The sequence below is a fragment of the Dermochelys coriacea genome, chromosome 25 (genome assembly GCF_009764565.3).
Source record: "Dermochelys coriacea isolate rDerCor1 chromosome 25, rDerCor1.pri.v4, whole genome shotgun sequence".
Taxonomy (NCBI): domain Eukaryota; kingdom Metazoa; phylum Chordata; order Testudines; family Dermochelyidae; genus Dermochelys; species Dermochelys coriacea.
Genome location: NC_050092.1, coordinates 9963192 through 9986953, shown reverse-complemented (window position 1 = coordinate 9986953; position 23762 = coordinate 9963192). Strand labels below are relative to the sequence as shown.

General features: G+C 45.7%; 1 protein-coding gene across 1 annotated transcript; it reads left to right on the top strand.

Moving 5' to 3' along the window:
- Positions 1-1956: 1956 nt before the first annotated feature.
- Positions 1957-22761, top strand: GNA11 (G protein subunit alpha 11). Its single transcript, XM_038383843.2, has 7 exons — positions 1957-2163; positions 9665-9849; positions 11782-11936; positions 13307-13435; positions 15110-15239; positions 16077-16230; positions 18562-22761. The coding sequence occupies exons 1-7, from the start codon at positions 2028-2030 to the stop codon at positions 18750-18752; spliced, it is 1080 nt and encodes a 359-aa protein (XP_038239771.1). The 5' UTR covers positions 1957-2027; the 3' UTR covers positions 18753-22761.
- Positions 22762-23762: the final 1001 nt, after the last annotated feature.

Sequence of the window (23762 nt, the reverse complement as noted above, 5' to 3'; positions counted from 1 at the left end):
TGGAATGGGTAATAGTGACCCTCTCTCCTGACGGATGACAGTCTCTACATTCAAGGAGATAGTTTGGGGAACGGTATTCCCCAAGTCTCATGCTTGCTTATGGTAATGCCACCGCAGTCTTTTTTCATATGCCCCAAATATGTAAGTGACCTCCACCCCACCCACTTGAGTTGAATAATTTATGGAGGAGGAATGAACTACATTCCTGTAGGAGGACCTATATAGCTAGGTATATCTATTGTAGGAGGATCTATATATCTAGGTTTTTATGCACTTGTATGTAATTACATTGTAAATCACTTAGCTTTGTGTGAAGCAGCAGGTAAACCTCTGGTGCTACCAGGACACATTTTATCTCTGGTGGGGACGGTTAGCCAGGGAGTGGGTGGATCACTCTATCAGAGCCAAGGAAGTCTCCACAACCCTCCCTGCCCTTAGGCACACATTTGCCACCCAACTCCCATCCCTCCATGACAAGCCATATTTCTTAGGTCGATCAGCCTGGGACTATCGACCGGGATGGACTGAAGCAGGTCTCTGAAACACACCCAACAAATGCCTCTCTCGCAGGAAGGGCAGGCTCTGAAGTCAACCTACAAACGCATCCGCCACACGGAAGTCTAAAGGCGTGAGGCCTGGCCGTCCAGCTAACTGCTGCTATTGCTTCCCTCCCGTGGGGAAAGCCATGCAGCCTTTCCATAGGAGTTCAAAATAAAGGAGCGCTCCCCTTCCTCTGCCTGGCTGCGGTCAGCTCCCACACAGCTTCCCCATTTTCCTTGGCTACCGCAAGAAGCGCTTCCCCCTATGTGTTTGTCTACATTAACTCTTTCCTTCCCACAAGTGTCTGATGGTATGTCTGGGCTAGGCGCTTAGCCATCCCTCCTGCTTTCCCCCGCCCCATGCCCCAGCTGGTGGAAGCAAGTCCCAGCTCCCCCCACCCCTATAAACCAGCTGGTGGAAGCAAGTCCCAGCTCCCCCCTCCATGTGCCCCATCTGGTGGAAGCAAGTCCTAGCTCTCCGCCCCCCCCCCCCGCATGCCCCAGCTGGTGGAAGCAAGTCCCAGCTCCCCCCCACCCCTATAAACCAGCTGGTGGAAGCAAGTCCCAGCTCCCCCCTCCATGTGCCCCATCTGGTGGAAGCAAGTCCTAGCTCTCCGCCCCCCCCCCCGCATGCCCCAGCTGGTGGAAGCAAGTCCCAGCTCCCCCCACCCCTATAATCCAGCTAGTGGAAGCAAGTCCTAGCTCCGCCCCCCATGCCTATAATCCCCTATAATCCAGCTGGTGGAAGCAAGTCCCAGATCTCCCCCCCCCCGCATGCCCCAGCTGGTGGAAGCAAGTCCTAGCTCCCCCCCACCCATGCCCCAGCTGGTGGAATCAAGTCCTAGCTCCCCCCCATGCCTATAATCCATCTGGTGGAAGCAAGTCCCAACTCCCCCCACCCCTATAATCTAGCTGGTGGAAGCAAGTCCTAGCTCCCCCCCCCATGCCTATAATCCAGCTGGTGGAAACCCCCACCTTCCCTGCTCCCTCTTTGTCCTCCTCCACCCCACAGCCCAGTTTGGCCAGCACCCCCCAGCGGCTCAGCCTCCTCCCACTCATTCCCTCACCTAGCCTCCCCCTTCCCCACAGTCCTCCACCATCCCACAATGCCCAGCGACCCCACGCCCCGGCTCCCGAACGCGCGTCCAGGTCCCCCTCCCGCTCCCTTCCTGCTCGGCCAACCAAACTTGCACGCTGCTCCCTCTGCGGGCCCCGCCCCCGGGCCGTTACTAGCCCCGCCCCTCCCGGCTAAGAAGCGCTTCCCATTGGTGGCGGCCGCAGTCAGTCAGGCCTTGTTTTCAGAGGCAGCGGGGTAGGCTGTGCGCGCTTGTCGCTCGCTCGGCGGGGCTGAGGGGGAAGGAGGGAGCGGGCGGGCGGCGCAGCGGAGCGCGCCGAGGGGTGGGAGCGGTGCTAGGCCGGGCCGGGGGGGGGGTCCTGGGCTGAGGAGGCCGGGCCGGGCCGGGCCGGGGGGGTCCCGGCGGCGGAGCCATGACTCTGGAGTCCATGATGGCCTGTTGCCTGAGCGACGAGGTGAAGGAGTCGAAGCGCATCAACGCCGAGATCGAGAAGCAGCTGCGGAGGGACAAGCGCGACGCGCGCCGGGAGCTCAAGCTGCTGCTGCTGGGTGAGGAGCCCCCCGCCCTGCGCCGGGCCCCCCCGCCCCGCCCTGGATCCTTTCCGTGCCCCCTTCCCCGCCCAGGATCCCCCCCACCGCCTTGAATCCTTTCCGTACTTCCCCTCTCCCCCCTCTGCCCTGGATCCCTGCCGTGCCCCTCTCCGCCCTGGATCCTTTCCGTACTCCCCCCCCCACCCCCATCCCTCTGCCCTGGATCCTTTCCGTGCTCTTCCCTCCCCTGCCCTGGATCCCCTCCGTGCCCCCCCCCCCGATCCCTCCCTCCCCTGCCCTGGATCCTTTCTGTGCCCCCCCCCGCCCTGGATCTCTTCCCCATCCTGCGGTCCCCCCCTTCACCCACCCAGCCCTGGATCCTTTCCGTGCCCCCCCCTGCCCTGGATCCTTTCCGTGCCCCCCCCCTGCCCTGGATCCTTCCCCCCCCCCCTGCCCTGGATCCTTCCCCCCCCCCTGCCCTGGATCCTTTTCCCCCCCCTGCCCTGGATCCTTTTCGTGCCCCCCCCTGCCCTGGATCCTTTTCGTGCCCCCCCCTGCCCTGGATCCTTTTCGTGCCCCCCCCTGCCCTGGATCCTTTTCGTGCCCCCCCCCTGCCCTGGATCCTTTTCGTGCCCCCCCCTGCCCTGGATCCTTTTCGTGCCCCCCCCCTGCCCTGGATTCTTTCCGTGCCCCCCCCCTGCCCTGGATTCTTTCCGTGCCCCCCCCCTGCCCTGGATTCTTTCCGTGCCCCCCCCCCTGCCCTGGATTCTTTCCGTGCCCCCCCCCTGCCCTGGATCCTTTCCGTGCCCCCCCCCGCCCTGGATCTCTCTCCCCTCTGCCCTGGATCCCCTCCGTGCCCCCCCCCGATCCCTCCCTCCCCTGCCCTGGATCCTTTCTGTGCCCCCCCCCGCCCTGGATCTCTTTCCCCATCCTGCGGTCCCCCCCTTCACCCACCCAGCCCTGGATCCTTTCTCCCTTTGCCCCCTGCCTTGGATTCTTCCCCCTCCCCGCCCTGGATCCTTTCCGTGCCCCCCCCCCCACCCTGGATCTCTCTCCCCTCTGCCCTGGATCCTTTCCGTGCCCCCCTCGCCCTGGATTCCTCCTCTTTCACCCACCCTGCTTGGATCCTTTCTGTGCCCCTCTCTGCTCTGGATCCCCCCTCGCCCACCCTGCCCTGGATCTCTTCATTTTCTGGGTGCCCTTCCCCCCCCGCACTCTCCCTGGTCCCCAGAGCACCTGCCCTGCTCTGGATCCCCTTTTGTTCTCCCCCAGAGCACCTGCCCTGCTCTGGATCCCCTTTTGTTCTCCCCCAGAGCACCTGCCCTGCTCTGGATCCCCTCCTCTTCTTCCCCTGCCCTCTGACCCCAGCACCCGCCCTGCTCTGGATCCCATCCTTTTCTCTCCCCCGCCCCCCTCCGGTCCCCTGGATCTCCTCCCCCTTCGTCCCATCATTCCCACCCTGAATCTGGCTTTCACTCCCCTGTATCAGTTGCCTTCTTCCCCAGTGATTATTGCTGTCAGTGCATCCCTTGTGGCTATATGGGCCCTCCTCTGCATATGGTAAAATAGGGACTCTTCACGCCAATCACATGGTTAAAAACTATGTCCCTTTTAAGCTCTACATGTATTTGTTGTTGACAATAATCGTGTTTATTACAGTAGTGCCTGTGGCCCAACAAAGAATGGGGTCCTATTGTGCTAGGCACGATACTAACTTCTCGGCGGTAGCCATCCTTCCTTCCCACATCTTAGAACCCACATGTTAACCTTTAGTGTCTCTCTGGAGGCACATCTATGCTGGTCAGACCCCCAACTCCGCACATCTTTTTGTACTTATCAGAGCTGACAACTGTCAGGCACTTTGCTGTTGTCCAGGAAATAACTTGTGAGGAAAAACAATATGGGAAATTTTAAAAAGAAGGGCATGATAACTTCTAAACAATCTTCCTTATTCATTCCAGATTTGGAGTAATTTTAATATTGAAGCTGGGGGCTGACTGGTTTATTTGTTTTCTTTCATAGTGGATTTTGTGTTAAAATTGCTTTTGACATAAGCAGAAACTTCAAAATTGAAATTACTCTTAGTCTTAAAAAAAATCCTTTTGGAGAACTCTTTTATAGGGGAGCTGGACCTACTGCCTTACTTGTGTTTGAGAATTTTCATTACTAAAACTGATGTAATTATATATGGTTGGCAGACTTCTGGGTCTTTCATTAACATCTCTTCATGAAGGAATCCTCTCCACCTAGTCTGGTGGTGTGTCTGGTCTTCTCCCTCCTTTGTTAAATGCGGGGAACTTATCCAGCTATAGCCCCCAAGGTCCCTGGGTACCATTCTTTCCCTCCCATTCTCTCTAGCAGGGCACAGAGATCTCTAAACCAACCTGGAGGGAGGGCTAGGAGAAATAAAGATAAGGCACAGTAAATCTGAAGTCAAGTGGAGTAATGAGAATGGAGCAGGATTAGCACAGGAAAGGAAAATAGTCAGGAGTTGCTCTAGGGGTGGGGCTCCACTGCACTAGTATAAGGACATACCTGTTCAGATACCACACTGGTGGGGTGAGTGTGTCGTCTAAGTATGTAAACAACATGTTGTCTGTGTTCATATCTCCATCAGCATACTAAGGTGTATCATAGTACTTGTGAGGTTCCTCGTGGATAAGGAATCAGTTCTACGTGGTTTTCGGAGAGTTGCCATCATAAGTTTTCAAAAAGTAATAGATTACAGACTTTAATGTTAGCAGGAAATGTGATGCTAGGATGCAGGTAGCCCATAAGCTACTCTTAACCCATGTAAACACTAAGTTATTGCTGCTCTTTTATACATTCTGTCATGGGCCTTGTTCATCTATTGTATCTGTGATTTCAAATCAAAATGGGAAGCAGGTCTGATTAAATAAGACTGTTAATTTGATATGTGTACTGAACTGGCATGCCAGTCAGGGATGTTTGAAGATGTAAGGTGGTCCAGTTCCAAATCCACATGGGGGTATGTCTGCATCAGCTTTCACAAGCTAAGCGAGGCTGGGTCTGGCCAAGAATGACTGAATAGGCATATCTAGGTTGATGCATAGTGGTGTTACTGATTGAGTAAATGATGCACCTTCTTCCTAGCCATTAATAGCACAGTATCCTAGCAGCATGTTAAAAGCATGTTGGAGGTGCTGCTGTCCAAGTGAAATGTAAAACCAGGTTTCTGATCACTTGTCAATTTTCTTAAGGCTGAGTCTATATTAGGGAACTTTCCTTCCCCCAAATCTAATTGGCTTTAAAAACCGTTAATGTGAACCAGTTTTAAAACTGGTTGTACCATGGTTAGAGTAAGCTCCAGGAGGTCTGAACCATTCCTTGACTCAACTAGTTTGAAAACTGATTCATTAAAAATTTAAAACAAAAAACAAAAAAAAACAACCTCGAGCTGCCTGGACCCTGGTCTACAACTGCCTCCAACCTGTTTTTAAAATCAGTTCAGCTAAACTTTTAAAAAAAAACTAGTTAGGATTTGTGGGGAGACATCCATAGTTAGCCCTAATAACTGCATTCTGCCTCCTTATATTCCATGTTCACTTTCAATAGGATATGGTACTCTTCACTGCCTCTCCTAAACTGTTACATAATATTGTGCACTTTTAAGCAGCAGTCACGTTAGCCCAGTAAAGGGGGTAGTTCTAGCGGTGAGTGAAGTTAATTTCCTGTATGTGGTTCATAGTCCTGTGTGTGGTTCAGAATCCTTTGGTGTGTATGCAAAAAGAAAAGGAGTACTTGTGGCACCGTAGAGACTAACAAATTTATTTGAGCATAAGCTTTTGTGAGCTACAGCTCACTTCATCAGATGGTGTGTATGGTATAGCATAAATGCAGATCATATTAGTTAGAGAGAGGCATTTTCTTGGTTAAGAATTTTGGGGAGGGCAGGATATATTTTAAGAGAAATCATATAAACAGTAGAGTATCAATAAGAATGTAGGGTAAGCAGAGGTAATTTCTTCCACACTGCTTTGCTGTCCAGTGTGGTGACAGTTGGTTTATATTGAAGTTTGAACCAGAAATGCTGAGTGAAAAATAGAAGTGCTGTTGTGAGTTGGGCTGCTAATAAATAGTGCTATTTCAGTGCTTCAGTTACTGCCCACTGATACTGGGATACATTAATCTTTTTAATGAAGAAAATTAGATTATTTTTCTTGTGTAAAGTTACTTGGGTCCCAAAATTATATGAAAGTAAGCAATGGGTGCCATTGACCCAACACGAGTTCGTTTTCAAATGCATTTGTCATCAGCAACACTTATTATAAACTATGTGGCTTTTGTCGGTTGACTGAAGGAATGGTGAGCTCAGATTATTCCCTTATCTCAACATTGTCGTATAAAGAAGGTTATTGTGTCCTTATGAAGACAGGAGACTATCGTCCTCACTGGTCATTTCAGGATCCCATCACAGTGATGGTGTGTATATTGTTGCGGGACCAAAGCCAAGCAGGAGGCACGTATTTAAAAATGGAAGGTCAGGGGTTGTGCATTTGATCTCTTGTGTGCTAGAATAAGTGAACCTAAATTAGTGATCTGGTGCTGAAGTTTGTATTACAGTTGCATCATCAAAGTGCTTTGAGGCTCCTCAACTCTTTGTTGGTTACTGTGGTAAAAGCACGAGGAAGTGTTCTCACCACAGTGTACTCAACCGCAAAAGGTTTCACTTTCTGATTTTTTTCTTTTTGTGGTATAACTTTTTAGAGGAGACCAAGACAGCTAGTTAGTGGCAGTAACAGCATTTATTTTATTTATTTATTGATGCATCTGAAGTGGGTTTTTTACCCACAAAAGCTTATGTCCAAATAAATCTGTTGGTCTTTAAGGTGCTACTGGACTCCTTAACGTTTATTTTAATGTTCAGTAAACTGAGACATTAAAAATTCTGCTAGGCTCTTCAGTCTTTTCTTACTCTTTCTGGTTTGGTGTTTGGTTTTGGGTTTTTTTCTGCTTGGGTATTTGTTTGTTGTCCTGCAGTATAGACTTAGGAACTTCAGAATCTACTCATAAGGAGAAAAGGAGTACTTGTGGCACCTTAGAGACTAACAAATTTATTAGAGCATAAATGCCTCCGATGAAGTGAGCTATAGCTCACGAAAGCTTATGCTCTAATAAATTTGTTAGTCTCTAAGGTGCCACAAGTACTCCTTTTCTTTTTGCGAATACAGACTAACACGGCTGCTACTCTGAAAACTACTCATAAGGAGTAATTATGTGCATTTGTGATAAATGAGCCTCTGTCTTAATACATAGAACCCCCATGATTTCTAGTTGGAGATCTGATTGTTCACGTTGCTGAAGCCAGGCATTTTCCATAGATTGTGTCCCTGAATCTGGAGAATTGAAGGATTTGTCACCTTCCTAATATTTCTCCAAGATGAGCATGCGCCTGGGTTCATTACCCTGGTAGTCTGTAATACGTGGGCCAATATAATCAGCGAAGCTCCATATTGAAGTAGCTTTTAGTTGAATGCACATCAACTGCAAATCTGGGGAAACTTCCACAAGAGCTTTCTGTAGAATGAGTGTACATATTTCTGGAGAATGGACAGTGTACAGTTGAGCTATTGCTCTGTGAAGGAATTAGCTGCAGACTGTGCAAGGTGGGGACGGTCTGTGGAAGGCTTATATGGTCGATCCTTATAGCTGATCAATAGCCATATAAATGAATACATACAGAAGAGGGCACTGGAGAAAACCCATTATCCCCCAACGCTAGTTGGGTCTTGATTGTGGCAGGGCTGTGTGAAGCCTTTCTTTGCCCACCCTTTCTCCCTCACACTTACCCTGCAAGATAAGAAAGTTTTCATGTTGTTCCTTTCCTGCTTTTTATTTTCATCATTGGACTGTCACCTGATGTAGCTTACATCTTCCTAAGCCCCTAATGGCAGGAATGTTGATCTGCCCACCTGACTGCATGTACAGAATGCAGGCTTGGTAAGAGTTGGAGATGTACGAAACATCCGACCAGTGCAAATCTACCTTGCCTTCACAAACGGGTATTAAATCAGTGTAGTGAGGGAGGCTTGTACCATGTGATGAGTGGTGTGTTGTCTGCATTGTACTTTTGCTCAAGCAGCATTTGCAGCACAGCCTGTTTTGATTCAGAGCACGTTCTTCCCATCCCTTTTCTTTTCTTGGAGGTGTTAGCGGTTAGTGCTTGGCAGTGTTGAAGCAATACTCACTTGACATCTAGTTGATTTTAAAGTCTGTAGTTTAAGGTATTGCACCTACCACAGAGTCTTCACTGTTGTTGTACAAGAGGCTCGCACAAACGGGGGAGACTGACTAGGCAAAGTACTGTTGAATGCCACAGTGTAACAAACAGAAGAAACAAGGAAGACTCTCAAATCTGTGGGTTAAAGTAATCTTCAATGTTACTTGGAACAATAGTCGGTAAAAGATTTTAGGCAAAAGAGTAACTTTTTTCCTAAAACTTTAGGAGTCCTCTTGCCAAAATTAACATAAGCCACCTATCTGCTTGATACCAGTTGTGTCCCTCTTACTTAGCCCCTAACTGATAAAGGATGACTTTGTCCATTTCAGCAGGGACAGAGATTGTTAGTTCTGATCTTGCTGCATCTCAAGGGGATCTGGACTCTTTACTTACCAATTCCTGCTGTTTGGCCTGCTGGGGTGGGTGGGTGGGGGTGTGTGTGTGTGTTTTAACTCTGCTCAGCAGTAGAGATTTGAGATTTCCTTTCCTTGTCCCCTTCACAAGTTGTTTCTCATCCAAACTTCTTAAAATAATCCAAAAAGGATCACCGCTTCACGTGGTGGTGGTGGTGGTTGTGTGGCTTTGTTTTGTGTTTTGTTTTGTTTTTTTGTTTTTTAAGTATTTCACTATCAGACAGTGGTTTCAGGTCACTGAGAAGAAAAATGTATGGTGGAAGTAGTTTTTTGATCCCTTCTTCCTTTCAGAGCTGCTCTTTCTAATATATTGAGTTCATATCTAGTAAGGAGGTATCTAGATTGGGTTGGGAAAGAGTGATTGTACTAAAATAATGAGAATTCTACTGGAGCTTTCATGATCTAACAACCTTCCCCCGCACCTGTTGGCATCCCAGTTTGTATAATGTATTGATTTAGGAATATATAAGGGAGTTTAGCTGGAGCTGTGATTATAGCCTCAAGCTGGATTGTATGGGAATAGATCAGGTGTGCCGGACGGACAGGGCTTTTTGAGGCAGGATGTGTGGGAGTGTCTGTAATGTAAGATTTGGAGTGTGTATCAGAATTGCTTTTAGCTTGTCAAAAAGAACAAGTGCTCTTTCTATCATGCTCAGTTAGGCTTATGGTTGACATCGGATGGGCCCACCAGGACCACTATATAGACTTCCAAAAAGGAACTGGAGAAGTAATAATCAATGTAGTAGATCCACTTGAGTACATTAATAGGTGCAGTGGAGTAGGATGCAATAATAGCTTCACTCCCTCTGTACTGCACCTCATTTGTGATCTCTGTTGACTTTCCCTTTGGTTTCTTCACTTGCAGGCACTGGGGAAAGTGGAAAGAGCACATTTATCAAACAGATGAGGATAATTCATGGCTCAGGCTACTCTGAAGAGGACAAAAGGGGCTTCACCAAGCTGGTGTACCAAAACATCTTCACTGCCATGCAGTCCATGATCAGGGCCATGGAGACCCTGAAGATCTTATACAAGTATGAACAGAATAAGGTGAGCCAAAGTACAGAGCTCCATCGAGCCATTGTTTCGTCACTTGGTGGATTTGCTTCACCAGTTCATGTTTGTCTGAAGGTTTTCTTTAGGGCACAGCTGTAGGTTCGTGCCCTGTATTTGTGCTGCCTTTTGTACTATATCCGCTACCTGTTCAAACTTCCTGGTAGTTGGCCCCATATGGCAGTTGTATCCCTCACTGCTTCTGTGGTACTATGCTGCTCTGTGGCTTTATTAATAGGGTGTCAACAGGGAGTATAACAGTTTTAATTTGGCTAGACATGTGTGTTCTACTTCTGTGAATTGTCCCACATAAAAATTTCGAGGGGTGGGAACTGATCTGCACCCACCTCACAAAGACCAAAGCATTTTGAGTGTGCCGGGCCTTCCTCTGCACGACCAGTGTCATTACAGAGCGCCAGAAGGTGCATAAGGGAGCTGTTGAGCGCCCAAAAGATTGCATGAGTAGAGTGACACCTACTAACAGTGGCAGATGGAGATCTGTCAATTTTCCTTCCTTTAAGGATTTGTAACTCAACACACAAATTTATTCTGGGATGAAGCTTGATTTACAAGATTTTGTAAACTTTTGGGCCAAATATGGTTTAAATTAGTTCAGCTGGCTTTAAGGTGTATGAGTCCAGATGACTTTAAGTGTGTGAGTGTCAAGAACTTAGATGTTCACATGCTCTGCTGTCACAACACGTAGTGGATTTATTTTTCAAAATGAAATTGTGCAAAGGTTATACCAGGCTTATTGTATGTTGCTGTATTTACCTTTTTTAATAGCCACATAGGGACTGGGAGGTCCTAGGAGATTAGTAATAGGATGCAGCACCTTTCTTCTCTAGATCATTGGTCCAAATTGAGGCCCAAGTCAGTATAGACTTGAAGGTATCACTATTGAGAAGTAAATGGAAAAAGTCAAAGGGCTCAGATGAGTTCTTAATGACCAGGTATCCACATCACAGCTGCCTCTACCTGGCCCTCTTGTTAGCATTCTGAACTCCCCTTTTGCCTTTAGAGAGAGAGTCTGTCTGTCTGTCTGGGTCCATGCTGAGGCATGGGCATGGTATGAGGATGCTTGCATTACCTGTGTTTTCTCTGGGGTGTGGTTAAAGGACTCTGGGGCTATAATCTGTCACCTTCCACTACTGCTTAATGTACACAGAAGAGCAAACTAGATTAAATTCTCTTTGAAGAAACGTATAGTGTGGATGAACAGACATTGCTTCTCATTGTATCTAGAAAACCCTTAGGAATTGCAGTATTGGTGTGTGTAGTAGTTATATTAATATAACATGCTGCAGTGATGATTTCAGTCCTGCTGCACTTTGTGGTGTCAGTTTTGTTCCGATTATCTTTTTCCTCCTCCATGAAAGAAGAGGCTTTGATTATAGCGGACTGCAGTAAGGTCTCCCACACTCTTAAAAATATAGGCTAAAATCAATTAAAGCCTTAAAATGAAACACCAGACAGCTATGTTCTGGTAATAAAACTGACTGCACTCCCCAGTCAGGCAGTCTGGGACTCCACACTCTGAGATCTTTTGGTATTTGGTATTTTCTAAACAGTAGGTGACTTATGCTCTAGCACAACTTGGTAAGTTAAGTTCAGAGAATCTGTTGCCATTTCTGTTTAAATAATTTCTGTTAAGGATCACATGATGCTTCCAGGAGCTTTTACCGATGTGGCTGCTATTGAGAATATAAAATAGTTGTTTTTCCTTTTTCAGTTTGTACTTGGATCTTCTGTTGGATATCTAAGTACAAATTGAACGGATAATTTTTAGGTGTCTAGTCTGCCCATTACTGTCCTGTTGCAGCTGATGTAAGGAGCTTGACCAGCATCCAAGATGTAGCATTCCTGGAGTCCTTGCAAGAGGATCTAGGTTTATTGTATGCTCACTTGTCTTTCATCTTCTATCCTCAGACCAATGCACTGCTCATTCGGGAAGTAGACGTAGAAAAAGTCTCAACCTTTGAGCAGCCATATGTAAGTGCAATTAAGACCTTGTGGACTGACCCTGGAATCCAAGAGTGTTATGACAGGAGGCGAGAATATCAGCTCTCCGACTCAGCTAAGTAGTAAGTACATAAGCACTCTGGCGTGCTGCTGGATATCAGGGCCATGTTGGCTAAACAAAAGCTTCCTAAAACTTAACCATATTCAGGCATCTGTAGACATCAGCTATCGTGCTGCAAACTGGCCCTGCTGTCTTTTAGTTTTTGTAGGCTATCCTCTTTCTTCCTATTACTTCACCCCATGATATAGGTATATCTATCTGCTAATGATTTAGTCTGGTGGGGTAGTCTAGGAAATGTGGGTGTATGCTTCTGAGTTTGAACTGTAAGCACATGCCTCCCTGCCTTTTCAGTAACTCTGGTTCCAAATGACTGTTGTCACCTTGCTTTTTTGATTCTGGTTTTTGTGGCTTCAGTTGTTCCACACAAAGAGCTCTGGCGGGAGATGGGAGCAGGGGATGGGCTGGGATAAGTGTGTTTGTGTGGTGGTTTTTTGTTTTGTTTTTGTTTAGTACTGGAATGTCTGGAAGAGCCATACACTCTTGTAACACCACCAGCCACTTCCCACAAGTTCTGTTGGGTGATAAATGGAACTGTTCACACCTCTGTCCCAGGATGCGCAGATGGCTATGCAGTGCCCACCCAGACCATCTCTGTACCCTGTTCCTGGTTCCTACACAGCAGAAATGCCACTTTCCCCTGTTGACTTAGCCTTATGGAGCCATGGGTTGAGGGGGGGATCAGGATTTGACATTTGGAGCTGTTGCAGAATGTCTGAGTGCATAGAGACTCTGGAAGATGGCATTGCGTTGGGTCATACAGATTTTTTTTTATAACCAGAAGGGCTAGGCAGTTCATTTTTAAACTAAACTAAACTGAAATCTGAAGTAAATGCTGGAAATGTCCTTGCCATAGGATGGATTTTGGCTTTCTCCAGCACCGATTTCCGGAGACCTAGGAGATGGTAACCGTCTCCTAAAACTGTCTCCTAAATCTCATTTGAAGCAACAAGCGTGAGAAGAGCTGCTTGTATCTGCTGCTTTGCCCATGGCCTCTTCTCTTCCCTTGTGATAGAAATTGAATGTTTGGCTGTAACTTTGTGAGTTGTGACATATGGCAGTTACTACATCAGAAGGGATTCTCGGGAATTGCTGTCAATTGATAGGAGACAGTCATGAAATTTACATGTGGAGAAACTTCTTAGGTCCCCTTGGGATTCAGTGAAAGGTTGTTCCCTGAATTATGTCTTTCAGTACTTGGTCCTGTCCCATTTTAAATGATCCTAGTGATGCTGCTAGCAGTCAGATTTCTTCTGGTCTCCTTAACATGTGTGGGGGAGAGAGGAACATATGGCTATAATGTGTTGAAACCCCTAGGAGAGTGAGCTACAGTCTAAGGTGCCTTTTTTCCCCCCCTTCATATGCCTCTCACAGCTACCTTAGTGACGTGGATCGAATCGCAACCCCAGGATATCTACCAACCCAGCAGGATGTGCTACGGGTTAGAGTGCCTACAACCGGAATAATAGAATACCCCTTCGACCTAGAGAATATTATCTTCAGGTACTGATGCTGTAGCCCATGCTATATCTGTTCTCTCAAGTGGGACTGAACTGGGGGAGGACTACTCTTGGCTTTTTAAATGACTGATCAAGAGTATCCATGTTCTTAGGTAGGGAGGACTTTAGAGTGCGTTTGGGACTGGGGGGGGATTTATTCTGTGTGGTCCCTAAACCACATTTAAGTTGATTAAGGGCATCTGAGTGAGAGGCGTTGAAACCAATAGCTTCTGGGAATTGAGGAGGGTGTTGGTTAAATGGCATAGTTTGGAACTATACTTGCTGATTCTATCTAGAGAGCCTGAGGTAGATGTACAGCTGAAATTGTTAACACATCACAGGAGGAGCAACATGCTGGCATCTGAGTACATAACAGCTCACTAGCCCATTGGACAAACTGTTGGTAACTTAATCCACCGAAAGAAAAACTAAGCCCTCTTCTGGCAACACTGGTTTGAAACATAACTCCTGGCAAGAAGTTCTTCTGTCTTCATGCAGTGTTTAGGTTCTTTGATCCATGTGTCTTTAACTCTAATGAGAGATCCTTCTTTCTCTGTACTGATTCCTTTGTGTATTCTCCAATGTGTCTTCCGAAGGTGCTCTCCTATGAATAGCTTGTGCCATCAGGATTTGATTCACTTCTGCATCATATGTGTATCTATATAGGTTTAACTGTGCCTTTATACGATCTCCAAATAAACAGTACATAGGAGAGGCATGATAACATATTTGCTACTTTGAAACAGGCATTCTCCTTTATTCTATCTAAATACTTATCTGGTCCATGCTGCAATAACATCTAATGTTCTAGGAGGGGGAAGAGTGAACATGTGGTAGAAAAAGAGATTAGAAACCTGGACTTGGGGTTCAGTTCTTAGCTTTGCTGCACCGCAAGTCACCACCTCTGATTTGTATTCCCCGTCTGTGAAATGGGAATAACGCTCCATTGAGATATAGGCTCTGGACTGGACTTAGGTGGCTTTGTTTTATAATTTTTTTGGAGATCCATTTATAAAAGATTCAATAGAAGTGAGATGCAGGTGAAATATAGTGGTTCAAATTACGGACCCAGTATCCTGATGGTTTTTCTTAGGCATATGATGTGAATGTGTGGTTGACTGGGTTTCACGCTTTGTCTGTGTATTAGCATAACTCCATTCAGCATAATGTCCTGCGGAAAGCCCAATAGCCAAAGGAAGTCCTTAACCTCAAACTTTCTCTCACAATCGGAAGTTTTAATATAAAGCCTTAATATCAAAATGTAAATAGCTTTGGCATTTGGTAGAACAGGATTCGAATGGATTTGCCATAGTTTCTTTTCAGTCTCCATAGTTCAGGGTGATGGATGAGCCTGGTTCCAGAAGCTCTGCTCAGTGAACGAGGCCAGGATGCAAACAGGAATGAGGATGCTTGTATTTGCTGTCAGTCTCCCAAGAAAAAGAAATGGATTAAACATGGAGGTGGCCATGGAATTAGCGTTCAGAGAACTTGTTATGCTATGTGAGCACAACTGCTCGTAGAGGACACATGTTACTGTTTCATGATGCCTGCTTCACTTTGGGGGGAGAAAGTTGTTTCTCTCGTTCATATCCTAGTGCTTTGGGTGCAGGCGAAGAAGCTCTTATTGATCCTTGACAGGCTATTGCTTTGATAGATTGTATGTCTTCTTCTTCCTTAGAATGGTGGATGTTGGAGGTCAGAGGTCAGAACGAAGGAAGTGGATCCATTGCTTTGAAAATGTGACCTCCATCATGTTTTTAGTAGCCCTTAGTGAATATGACCAAGTTCTAGTGGAGTCTGATAATGAGGTAAGCCTGAGCAGGAGTAGGCCCCAATGATGAGGGGAAAGTGGGGAGGGTCGTTCTGATTTTCTTGGAGGTTGGTACTGAACTGCTTGGTGCCAAGAGAACTGAAACTTGAATTAGTAGTAACTGTTGTTTTTGGTCTTCAGCTCTTCCCGCTACAAAGAGAGAACCTGGGGCTAAATGGGTCATGACAGTTCTGGAAACGGGGTACAAGATAGTTTGAAATGCACAGTGCGCTCAAATTATACAGAAACATTCTGATGTCAGTGGGTGTCCCACATCTTAGGTTCTCTGCGTCCCTGATGAAAAGCCCTCAAGCTTTTGCCCATGTTCCTTTTGTCTCTCCCTTGTTAAATTTCCCACCCTAGATACCTTGTATCATTGCAACCATCTTGCCAAATAATGGCTAGTCTCTTTGCCTACATCATTATAGTGCCTTGAACACCTGGGAGAGCGTCTGTTAAGCAGCCGCAGGCACTCCTTCTCATGAACCAACACCTGCCTTTGTTGGGAACAAATCTTCATGACCAGAAGTTGATCCCAGATCTATCACATGGTAATGAAAAGCATAAAATGACTTGGGCAAATAAGATAGCACATTGACTGACTGGCAAGTAATTAAAACCAGCCAAATTAAATTCAAGTCAGTCACAGATGTTGCACTTGTTTCCTACGTACATACTCCACTGGACCAAAACTGAAATGGGACAAAGGTGTTCAACACAGGACATCTGAGATCTGGGGTGATGTGGATGAGTTCATGTATCTAGGATTAGAGATGGCCAGGTTTTCACAAATGAGGGTTTTTGGTGTGTTGATGTGGTTTATTTCTTGCATCAGAACCGGATGGAAGAGAGTAAAGCCCTTTTTCGGACCATTATCACCTACCCATGGTTTCAGAATTCTTCTGTCATCCTCTTCCTCAACAAGAAAGATTTGTTGGAAGACAAGATCCTGTACTCCCACCTTGTTGACTATTTCCCCGAGTTTGATGGTAAGTGACTTTTAAAGAGGCTCTTTCAAACTAGAATGAACCTTCTAAATAAGGGGAGAGGGAAGAAACCAACAACAAAAATACTTCACCTGTGAGATTTTTAATTAGTTATTTAATTCATATGTGAGTGGGCTTCTGTTTGCTGTTTTCTTTTGTTTGATTTACAGTGAAATCATGATGCTATAAAAATGAGTTACAGATTCAGCGCTAAATTTGTTGTAGGATCGAGTGGCGTTGGGAGGAGACAAACCTTTCATTGGGTAGAAATACCTTTTTTCATAAAGAGCAAAAGTGGCAAGTAAATTTGAATATCTTGATCTTCATGTAACTTGTGGATTCTGATTGAAAAAACAGCTGCAAACTTTTCATAGATCAACAATTAAAGCTGCCACCAAGTGTCACCAGAAACACTGCTTCCCGTAGATCTGTGCATGGATCTCAGTTGAGCTACAATTATTTTGATTTTAGAGTATGTATTTCCATACCTGAAATATACATACAGGTGTACAACTTACTTCTAGACATGCAAGTAGTGGTAGGAGAGATGGAAAACACCAATTAGATTATCAAACCCCTCCTTCTGCCAGAACGGGGTACAGCCCCTTCACATAGGCTAATTTATGGATGGTCAAATCATCCAAGTCTTTTTTGATGTTGGTGTTTGAAAAGCTTCAGGCAGGGTAAAATCCCTGTCAATCTGCTATTCCCAATTTTGGATGATGCAAAGAAGCTCTAATTTGGGGTTAAGCTCTTCAGCATAAACAGTGTTTTCTGTAACCTCTGATCTGCAGATCAGTCTCCCGCTAAATTGGATGATACCAAATCTGTATGGGATTGAAGGTATATGGGAGACAGGAGAATAAGGTCAGACAAACTTTTTTTTCCTAAGCCCTCTCCTCCCAACTCTTAGCCCTTTGAGGCAGCTGAAAACTGCTGTCAGGATAAAGGGAGAGCCACCTTTTTTGTTTTTGGCCATAGTTCACTGGCGGCAGTTGGAGAATCCCCTTTCCCCCAAAGAAATTTCTATCTGTTCCGTCTTCCAAGCAAGCTGCTTGCCTCATTATGGGATTGTAACAAAACGGGTCCTAATTAGTCTTCTTTCCAGCTCTGGAGTCTCCTGCCCCCTGGTGTCAAAGTACAGACATCTCTGAAGTCTTTACTTGTGGTAAATGTAGAGCAGGGGTTCTCAAACTGGGTGTTGGGACCCCTCGGGAGAGTCACGAAGTTATTACATGGGGGAGGGGTTCGTGAGCTGTCAGCCTCCACCCTAAAGCCCACTTCGCCTCTAGCATTTATAATGGTGTTAAATATATAAAAGTGTTTTTTTAATTTATAAGTGGGGGTCACACTCAGAGGCTTGCTACGTGAAAGGGGTCACCAGTACAAAAGTTTGAGAGCCTCTGTTTTCGAGGTTCTCACACTAGTCTGGAGATCGTTGGTGGTCCATGGTGAATTCATTGGTCACATGGTGCTGGTTTATCTTCAGTTGCTAAATCACAGTAGAAGGTAGCAGAAAAATACGTTAAGTGCTTCCCTAATATTACTTTTCCATATAAGCAATTGCTGCAGCTGCCAAAGGATGCTGTGTGATTGCGAATGGGAGGTGGCCGATGATACTCTCTCTCAAGGTGTGATCCATGCTATGGAAACAATATGTGAATACCAAGCACTTCAAATAGACTGTAGAGTGTCACCAGGTGTCTGTCTAAGGAGCTGCTAGTGGCATAAAGCGAACACTGACTGCAGCTGCAGTTCGTAGCTCTATAAACTGGCTGGTCAGATTGGAAACGCTACAGTTGGTTGTCTTAGGGGTGTTTCTTCATTCAAATCTGATTTTGTTAGGCATGTAGAAATAATGGGAACTAGATCTTGTGCTTCAGGGCACGAGGTGATTACTACGGGATCAGGAAGAAATCTACATTCCAAGATCTGCATTATTTTACAGTTGACTAGGTATGTTACAGGAAGGTGAGATTCATTTACATGCCATTTCAGGATGCTGGTCCAGATGGACTGTTCTTCTAGTAGGCTATGTCAAATTCTATGTTTCATAGAGCACAGAATCTAAAGCAGCCTCTTGGAGCTTGCCGGAGCTTGGTATTCTGAAGCTTAAAAAGCACCTACTAGGTTTTGACCAATTTAGTATTAGGCATAAGATGTTCTGGATTCCATGACCGAGGGGGCTAAATTTCTTCTTCTCCCCTTTGGTCACACAACCTCCTATCCGTCGGGTGAGGGGGAGAGAGAGAAAGCAAACTAGCAATTCTGGGGTTTCAAACCAGATAATGGACTGTACGCAGTGCTGTTTACCGTTGCCTTTGTTTGCTGCAGGCCCGCAGAGGGATGCTCAGGCAGCCCGGGAGTTCATCCTCAAGATGTTTGTAGATTTAAATCCAGACAGCGACAAAATCATCTACTCTCACTTCACATGTGCCACAGACACGGAAAACATCCGTTTTGTCTTTGCTGCCGTCAAGGACACCATCCTACAGCTCAACCTGAAGGAGTACAACCTGGTCTGACCTGCTCTGCCCCTTACCCCCGTGGAGGCCTCCTTGTGAAGAAAAGACAAAAAAAGAAAAATTTAAAAATTACAGGAAAAAAATCTTAATTTTTAATGATGTAATGATTGCAAATTGTCTGATCTGTGGAGTGGCGAATTTGCTCAGTGTTATCCTGGAGTCTCATGTCTCTGTCCACAGAGTAGTTGATTTCATATTTTTAACAAATTGCTTTTATTTCACAGTTAACAGGGGGGATACACCTCACTCTTCGGCACCTTGTTCACCTCTTAATTTTTGCCTACAGGCCATGCAGCCTCCTCTTGGGCTTTACTTTGTCTCTTAGCCGCTTTTATTTTCCTCTTCATTCCCGTGGTATATATATAGAGATCTATAACTTTTCCGGCCAAGATTGTAAATTCACTGGACTGTGGGAGTGTGGAATGCTACTGGTCCCTTTGCCTTGTGCCATAGGGTGCCTCTGGTGTAATTGTTAATCTTGCTTGCTTTTTGTTCCCACTCTGCCCTCCCAAAGGACACGCCCCATGGTTCACTGTGATGAAATGTTGGGGAGGAACAATTGCTCTCCATCTATAGCAAAAAAAACCCCACAACAACAAAAAAGCCATCACTTTTCCATTCTTTGTACGGTTTAGTTTGGGTTACTTTTTTTTCGTATCCATTATAAAAGGTATGGAGACTGTGATTTTTTTTTTTTTTTTTAAATTATTGATGTTCTATACATGGTTTGCTACATATTGCTGTATTTTGTTCATGGACTTTAAATGATGGGAGCTCTTGGAGCAATAGCTGCTGAGCCTGGGGAGAAGTGCCTGACTGTATTATTATTAATTTTAAAAGTAGGCTCAATTTATGGAAAGAAACTTTCACTCTGAGTGGAGTGTAAGGCATCAAGAGAGCGACTTCTCTATGCCACGAAGATCAGAAGCTCACTGAGTAATTTTATGGCATTAACACCAAATTTTGCTGGATTGAAGACCTGAGGTGTCACATGGCACGCCTCTAGTTCTCTTGCATGCTGTGAACAGCAAGGAAATCCTCATCACATCTTGTGCCAGCTGTGCGCATTTGTAAGAGTGCTTCATTCCTGCCTGGCTCGCAGATTGCCTAGAAAGGACCAGAGTTGGGTGACATGGACTCTGGGGTGTGAGGTGGATTCTTACTGCTTGAAAAGATTGTGAAATGTTTTAGGAGGGGTTGGGGAGTTCTATTACTATTTTTTCTGTCCGTGCTCTCCCTGAGACAGATGCTACTGTGGTTTTTCTTTAGAGGAGCATGGATTCTCTTTGGAGCACTTGCACAGATATTTGCTCCAGAGGTGCAGGGTGCCTGATAATTGAGAGTACAGCAGTCACTTTTAGAGTGTGTTGCTGAAGTGAGACTCCTGCAGTGGGATGGACAGCAGGCTAGCACAGGGGAAGGCAGCTGGGTTTGTTGATACAGGTGTTACTCCGAATGGATTCTAGGTGCCATATTGAATTCCACTCAGCTGAGGGCTTCAGGCCCTTCTATCTCATTTTATAGGCTTCCAGAACCTCAGGTTAGTGAGCAAACATACCAAAACTCTGCCGCCGCCTGTATCTGTCTAGAGGAAGACTGCAATGGCAAAGCAAGCGGTGAGTAAGAAACAGTGGCATCTGTCCCACCTCTGGACATATGTGAAATACGGGCAACACTAATGGTTCTATTACAATTCCAACGAGTAGCATTGGGTCCAAATTCTCTGGATAAGCCAGACATGGCTTCAGTTGTGTGTAGACTGCTGTTGGTTGCTTAAGGCTACAAAGGCCCTAATCTCCCAACTGCACGGTTCTCGTATGTAGACTGAGCACTACATTGGTGTTTTGCACAAAATGTTATGAGACTGAACTTCCCAAGATGCCTTTGACATGTAACACTAAATCTGGAGTTCACACCATTTTGCAGTCCTGTTTTAGGGCTCCCTCGTGTTTTCCAGAATAGGAGAGGGAAGACTGCTGTATTTCACAGAGCACTACAGAAGAAAGAAAGCTCTTGGAGGAGATGCCTGGCCATATCGGAGAGCTGGTGTTGGAATAATAGCCTTGGGACCAACAAGCAGAGAACCCGGGTCTGGCTGAGAGTAGGGCAGCAGGTGCTCGTAGAATCGCTACATTCCTGATCCTGCCTAATGTTTAGGAGAAACAAGGGAGGGATTCTCTTGTATGCCAGACAGCTTTGCACCAATTTTACTGTGGTTTTTGTCTGTCTTTATGCCAAAATGATCTTTTTTTGTCAAAAGTGTTCTATGAAGAGGATTTTATAATTGTCTTGAGTCTATTCTAAATGCCATTTTTCTGGAACATACAGTGTGCCAGTCCTCCTGCTTCCCTGATCTTGTGAGTGGTTTGCACTGCATCCAATTGCTGTCAGTGGACTTGGCGCTAAGAGATTCAGATTCTTGGAACAAATGTCCCAGAGGTTCCTTTTCAAGGTTAATGATGGTGGCACTTCCCACTTGAATCTGTGTGGGTATCGTCCCTCTACCTGCCAAGCGAAGAGATGTTGACCTGGCACAGAAGGAAGGATCTTGTGTCATTCGTTGTGTGGAAGAGAGTGAATTTGTCTAGTTGTGATTTCTGGAAGGATTTTGGGCTTTACTAAAGATTGGAACACATGCTGTTTACCCTCCTGGTCCGTTGCTTGGCATAGCTATTGGCCTGGTCACCAGTTGGGCTTGAGGGTAATTGGGTGGGGATATCACATGTCAGGGCTGTCCCAAAACATGTTTCTGAAATCTCGTCTGACCTAGAGAAGGAACAGGTCAGAGTTGTGCACAAAATCCAGAGGTGTCCGTGGGTTGTAGCATAGAAGAGAAGGCAGTGGGATTAGCCGGCCCTGCGTGGTGACAGATGTCCTGTCTGCCTTCATCTTAGATCGTGAATCATTCTTGTAGAACCAGCCTCTGCTCTGCATCTCTGGGGGCAGACCCACAACAGATGCCTGCTGTAGTAAAAGTGCCAAATCAAAAACCAAACTTGCCTATCTCATCCCCTGTGGTGAATGGGCTGGTAATGATCAAGGGATTGAAGCTCAGGACAGAAGTCTGTTGAGATTCATGTGTAAGAATCCTGAATCTTAGGCTGAGGAAACAGCCTCTTGGCCAAGCTCAATTCATAGTGCACTTCCTTTTGTCCTGAAGAAACGGGCCTACTCCAAGTCATCCTAAACTTTACAGTGGAGAGACCTCTGGAGGAAGGAGGTGGGGAGAAGATCGTCCTGATTTTCCTTCCATTGGCGTCCCATTTCCTTGCATCATTCCATAAGGATCAATCATATGGTGAGCAACTGCCCCTCCCTGTTCCAGCCCTACTGCCTGTTTCCCTTTCTCCTGGAATCAGATTCTTTGGTCTGCTGTTGTTGCTTCCTAGTGATGTTGGCATTTCCTTCAGCTATGGGTTTTTTTTCCCCCCGCGTGTTTTATTACTTGGTAATTTTTTTAAAATGTGCTTTCGGAGTGTGCTGACCATCGTATTGTACTATACAAACCCAGGTTGTTAGAGTCCAGCAGAGGTAAAGTCTGTAATGCAGCACCCAGTTTTAAAAGTATGGTTTGTGCCAATGCCCCTTCTTTAGTAGTGCCAGAGACTCTTTACAAGTGCCAATGTGGTGGAAATTATTTGGTTATACTTGTATATTATAGGATCCTGATTTAAACGATTTAAACACATCCTATTTAAAAAGATACTGTATAAAATGCTGTTTTTAAACCTTGTCATTTGAAATGCATGTATTGTTGTGCGTGTTGAGGTGGGGGGGAGGGAAGGGGGGAGGGGAAAGGAGTTTCTGAATAAGCTGCCCAGTGCCAGGGTCCATTCAGGCTCCAGACTCTTTTCCAGTCTAGGAGTGTGACCATTTCTTGGAATAGTCCTACTCTGGCTCCTGGGCACTGACCCTTATTACAGAAAATACCTGATGGAAATTTGATTTTCAGATCTTTCTCCTGAAATAAATTCTCTGTTTGAAATTGGAATAAATTTTGTTCCTAAAACCGGTTCTGGTGATGTGGTGTTTGTTTGCTACTCTCCCTCACCTCCCACCCCCAGCTGGCTAAGTAACTTCTCCAGCAGGTGGGAGCTGCCTCATATGGGTGAAGGAGCCTCTTGAATGTTCTGACCTTCTGCAGTACCTTTTATCTGCGGGAGATGCAACAGAAGCATTTGGAAATGAGAATAGAACCCCAGTGTCCTTACTCTCCTCTGCCTGAACTATGAAACCCTCCCTCCTCTACCTGTATTTCTGGATTTTAGTAATCTCGAGTAAGGGCTGGTCTCCGCTGAAACCTTACATGGGTTTAGCTACATCTATCAGGGGTGTGAAAAATCCACCCCCCTGAGAGATGTCATGCCAACCTAATCCCTGGTGTAGACCGCGTTCATTGACAGAAGAATTGTACAGGTGAAGTTCTCAGACTACAAGGCCTGGCATGCACTGCTCCATCGTGAACTGGTCACTCATGTAAACGTGGAGTGTTGTGTGCTAAAATCTGTAATTTCATGGATGCTTATTAACTGAGGAAGAGTGGTCATGGGCTAAACATTATACAACAATTGTCTTGCCACCTTTATGTTCTTGTCTGATGTATTTAGCGCTAAATGTTCCATGCATGTTGAGTGAAATGCATATCCCAGAGTTCCCTGTCTGGATCATGCTCTGCCTTTTTGCAGCTGGATGACAATCCACTAAATATAAACCAAACATGGTGGATTGATTTCTTGCTACTTGCTCTTGGGAGATGTATTGGCCAAGGCTATTGAGTGCATTTCCTAGCTGCCCGCCAGATGTCGCTAGTAGTACTCGGGTAGCTGCAGCATCACACTGAATTCCTGATATCAGGAATGATGCATCAAGATCATGAGCACTTGGAACGGTAGGCTTTTGAAGACACATACTGATCTTTTGCACTTAAGGCAATTGGTCACAGGCAGACACAGGCCTTTAAAACATGGTTATGGAACACTTCTTCCAATGAACAGTTAGACAAAAGTGCTC

What these genes read in the sequence shown, in the direction of transcription:
- GNA11 (XM_038383843.2), top strand. Translation starts at nt 2,028, where the DNA reads ATGACTCTGGAGTCCATGATGGCCTGTTGCCTGAGCGACGAGGTGAAG. An exon ending in CTCTCCGACTCAGCTAAGTA is followed by an intron (nt 11,937 to 13,306) that starts GTAAGTACATAA and finishes TGCCTCTCACAG; the next exon opens with CTACCTTAGTGACGTGGATC. An exon ending in CTATTTCCCCGAGTTTGATG is followed by an intron (nt 16,231 to 18,561) that starts GTAAGTGACTTT and finishes TGTTTGCTGCAG; the next exon opens with GCCCGCAGAGGGATGCTCAG.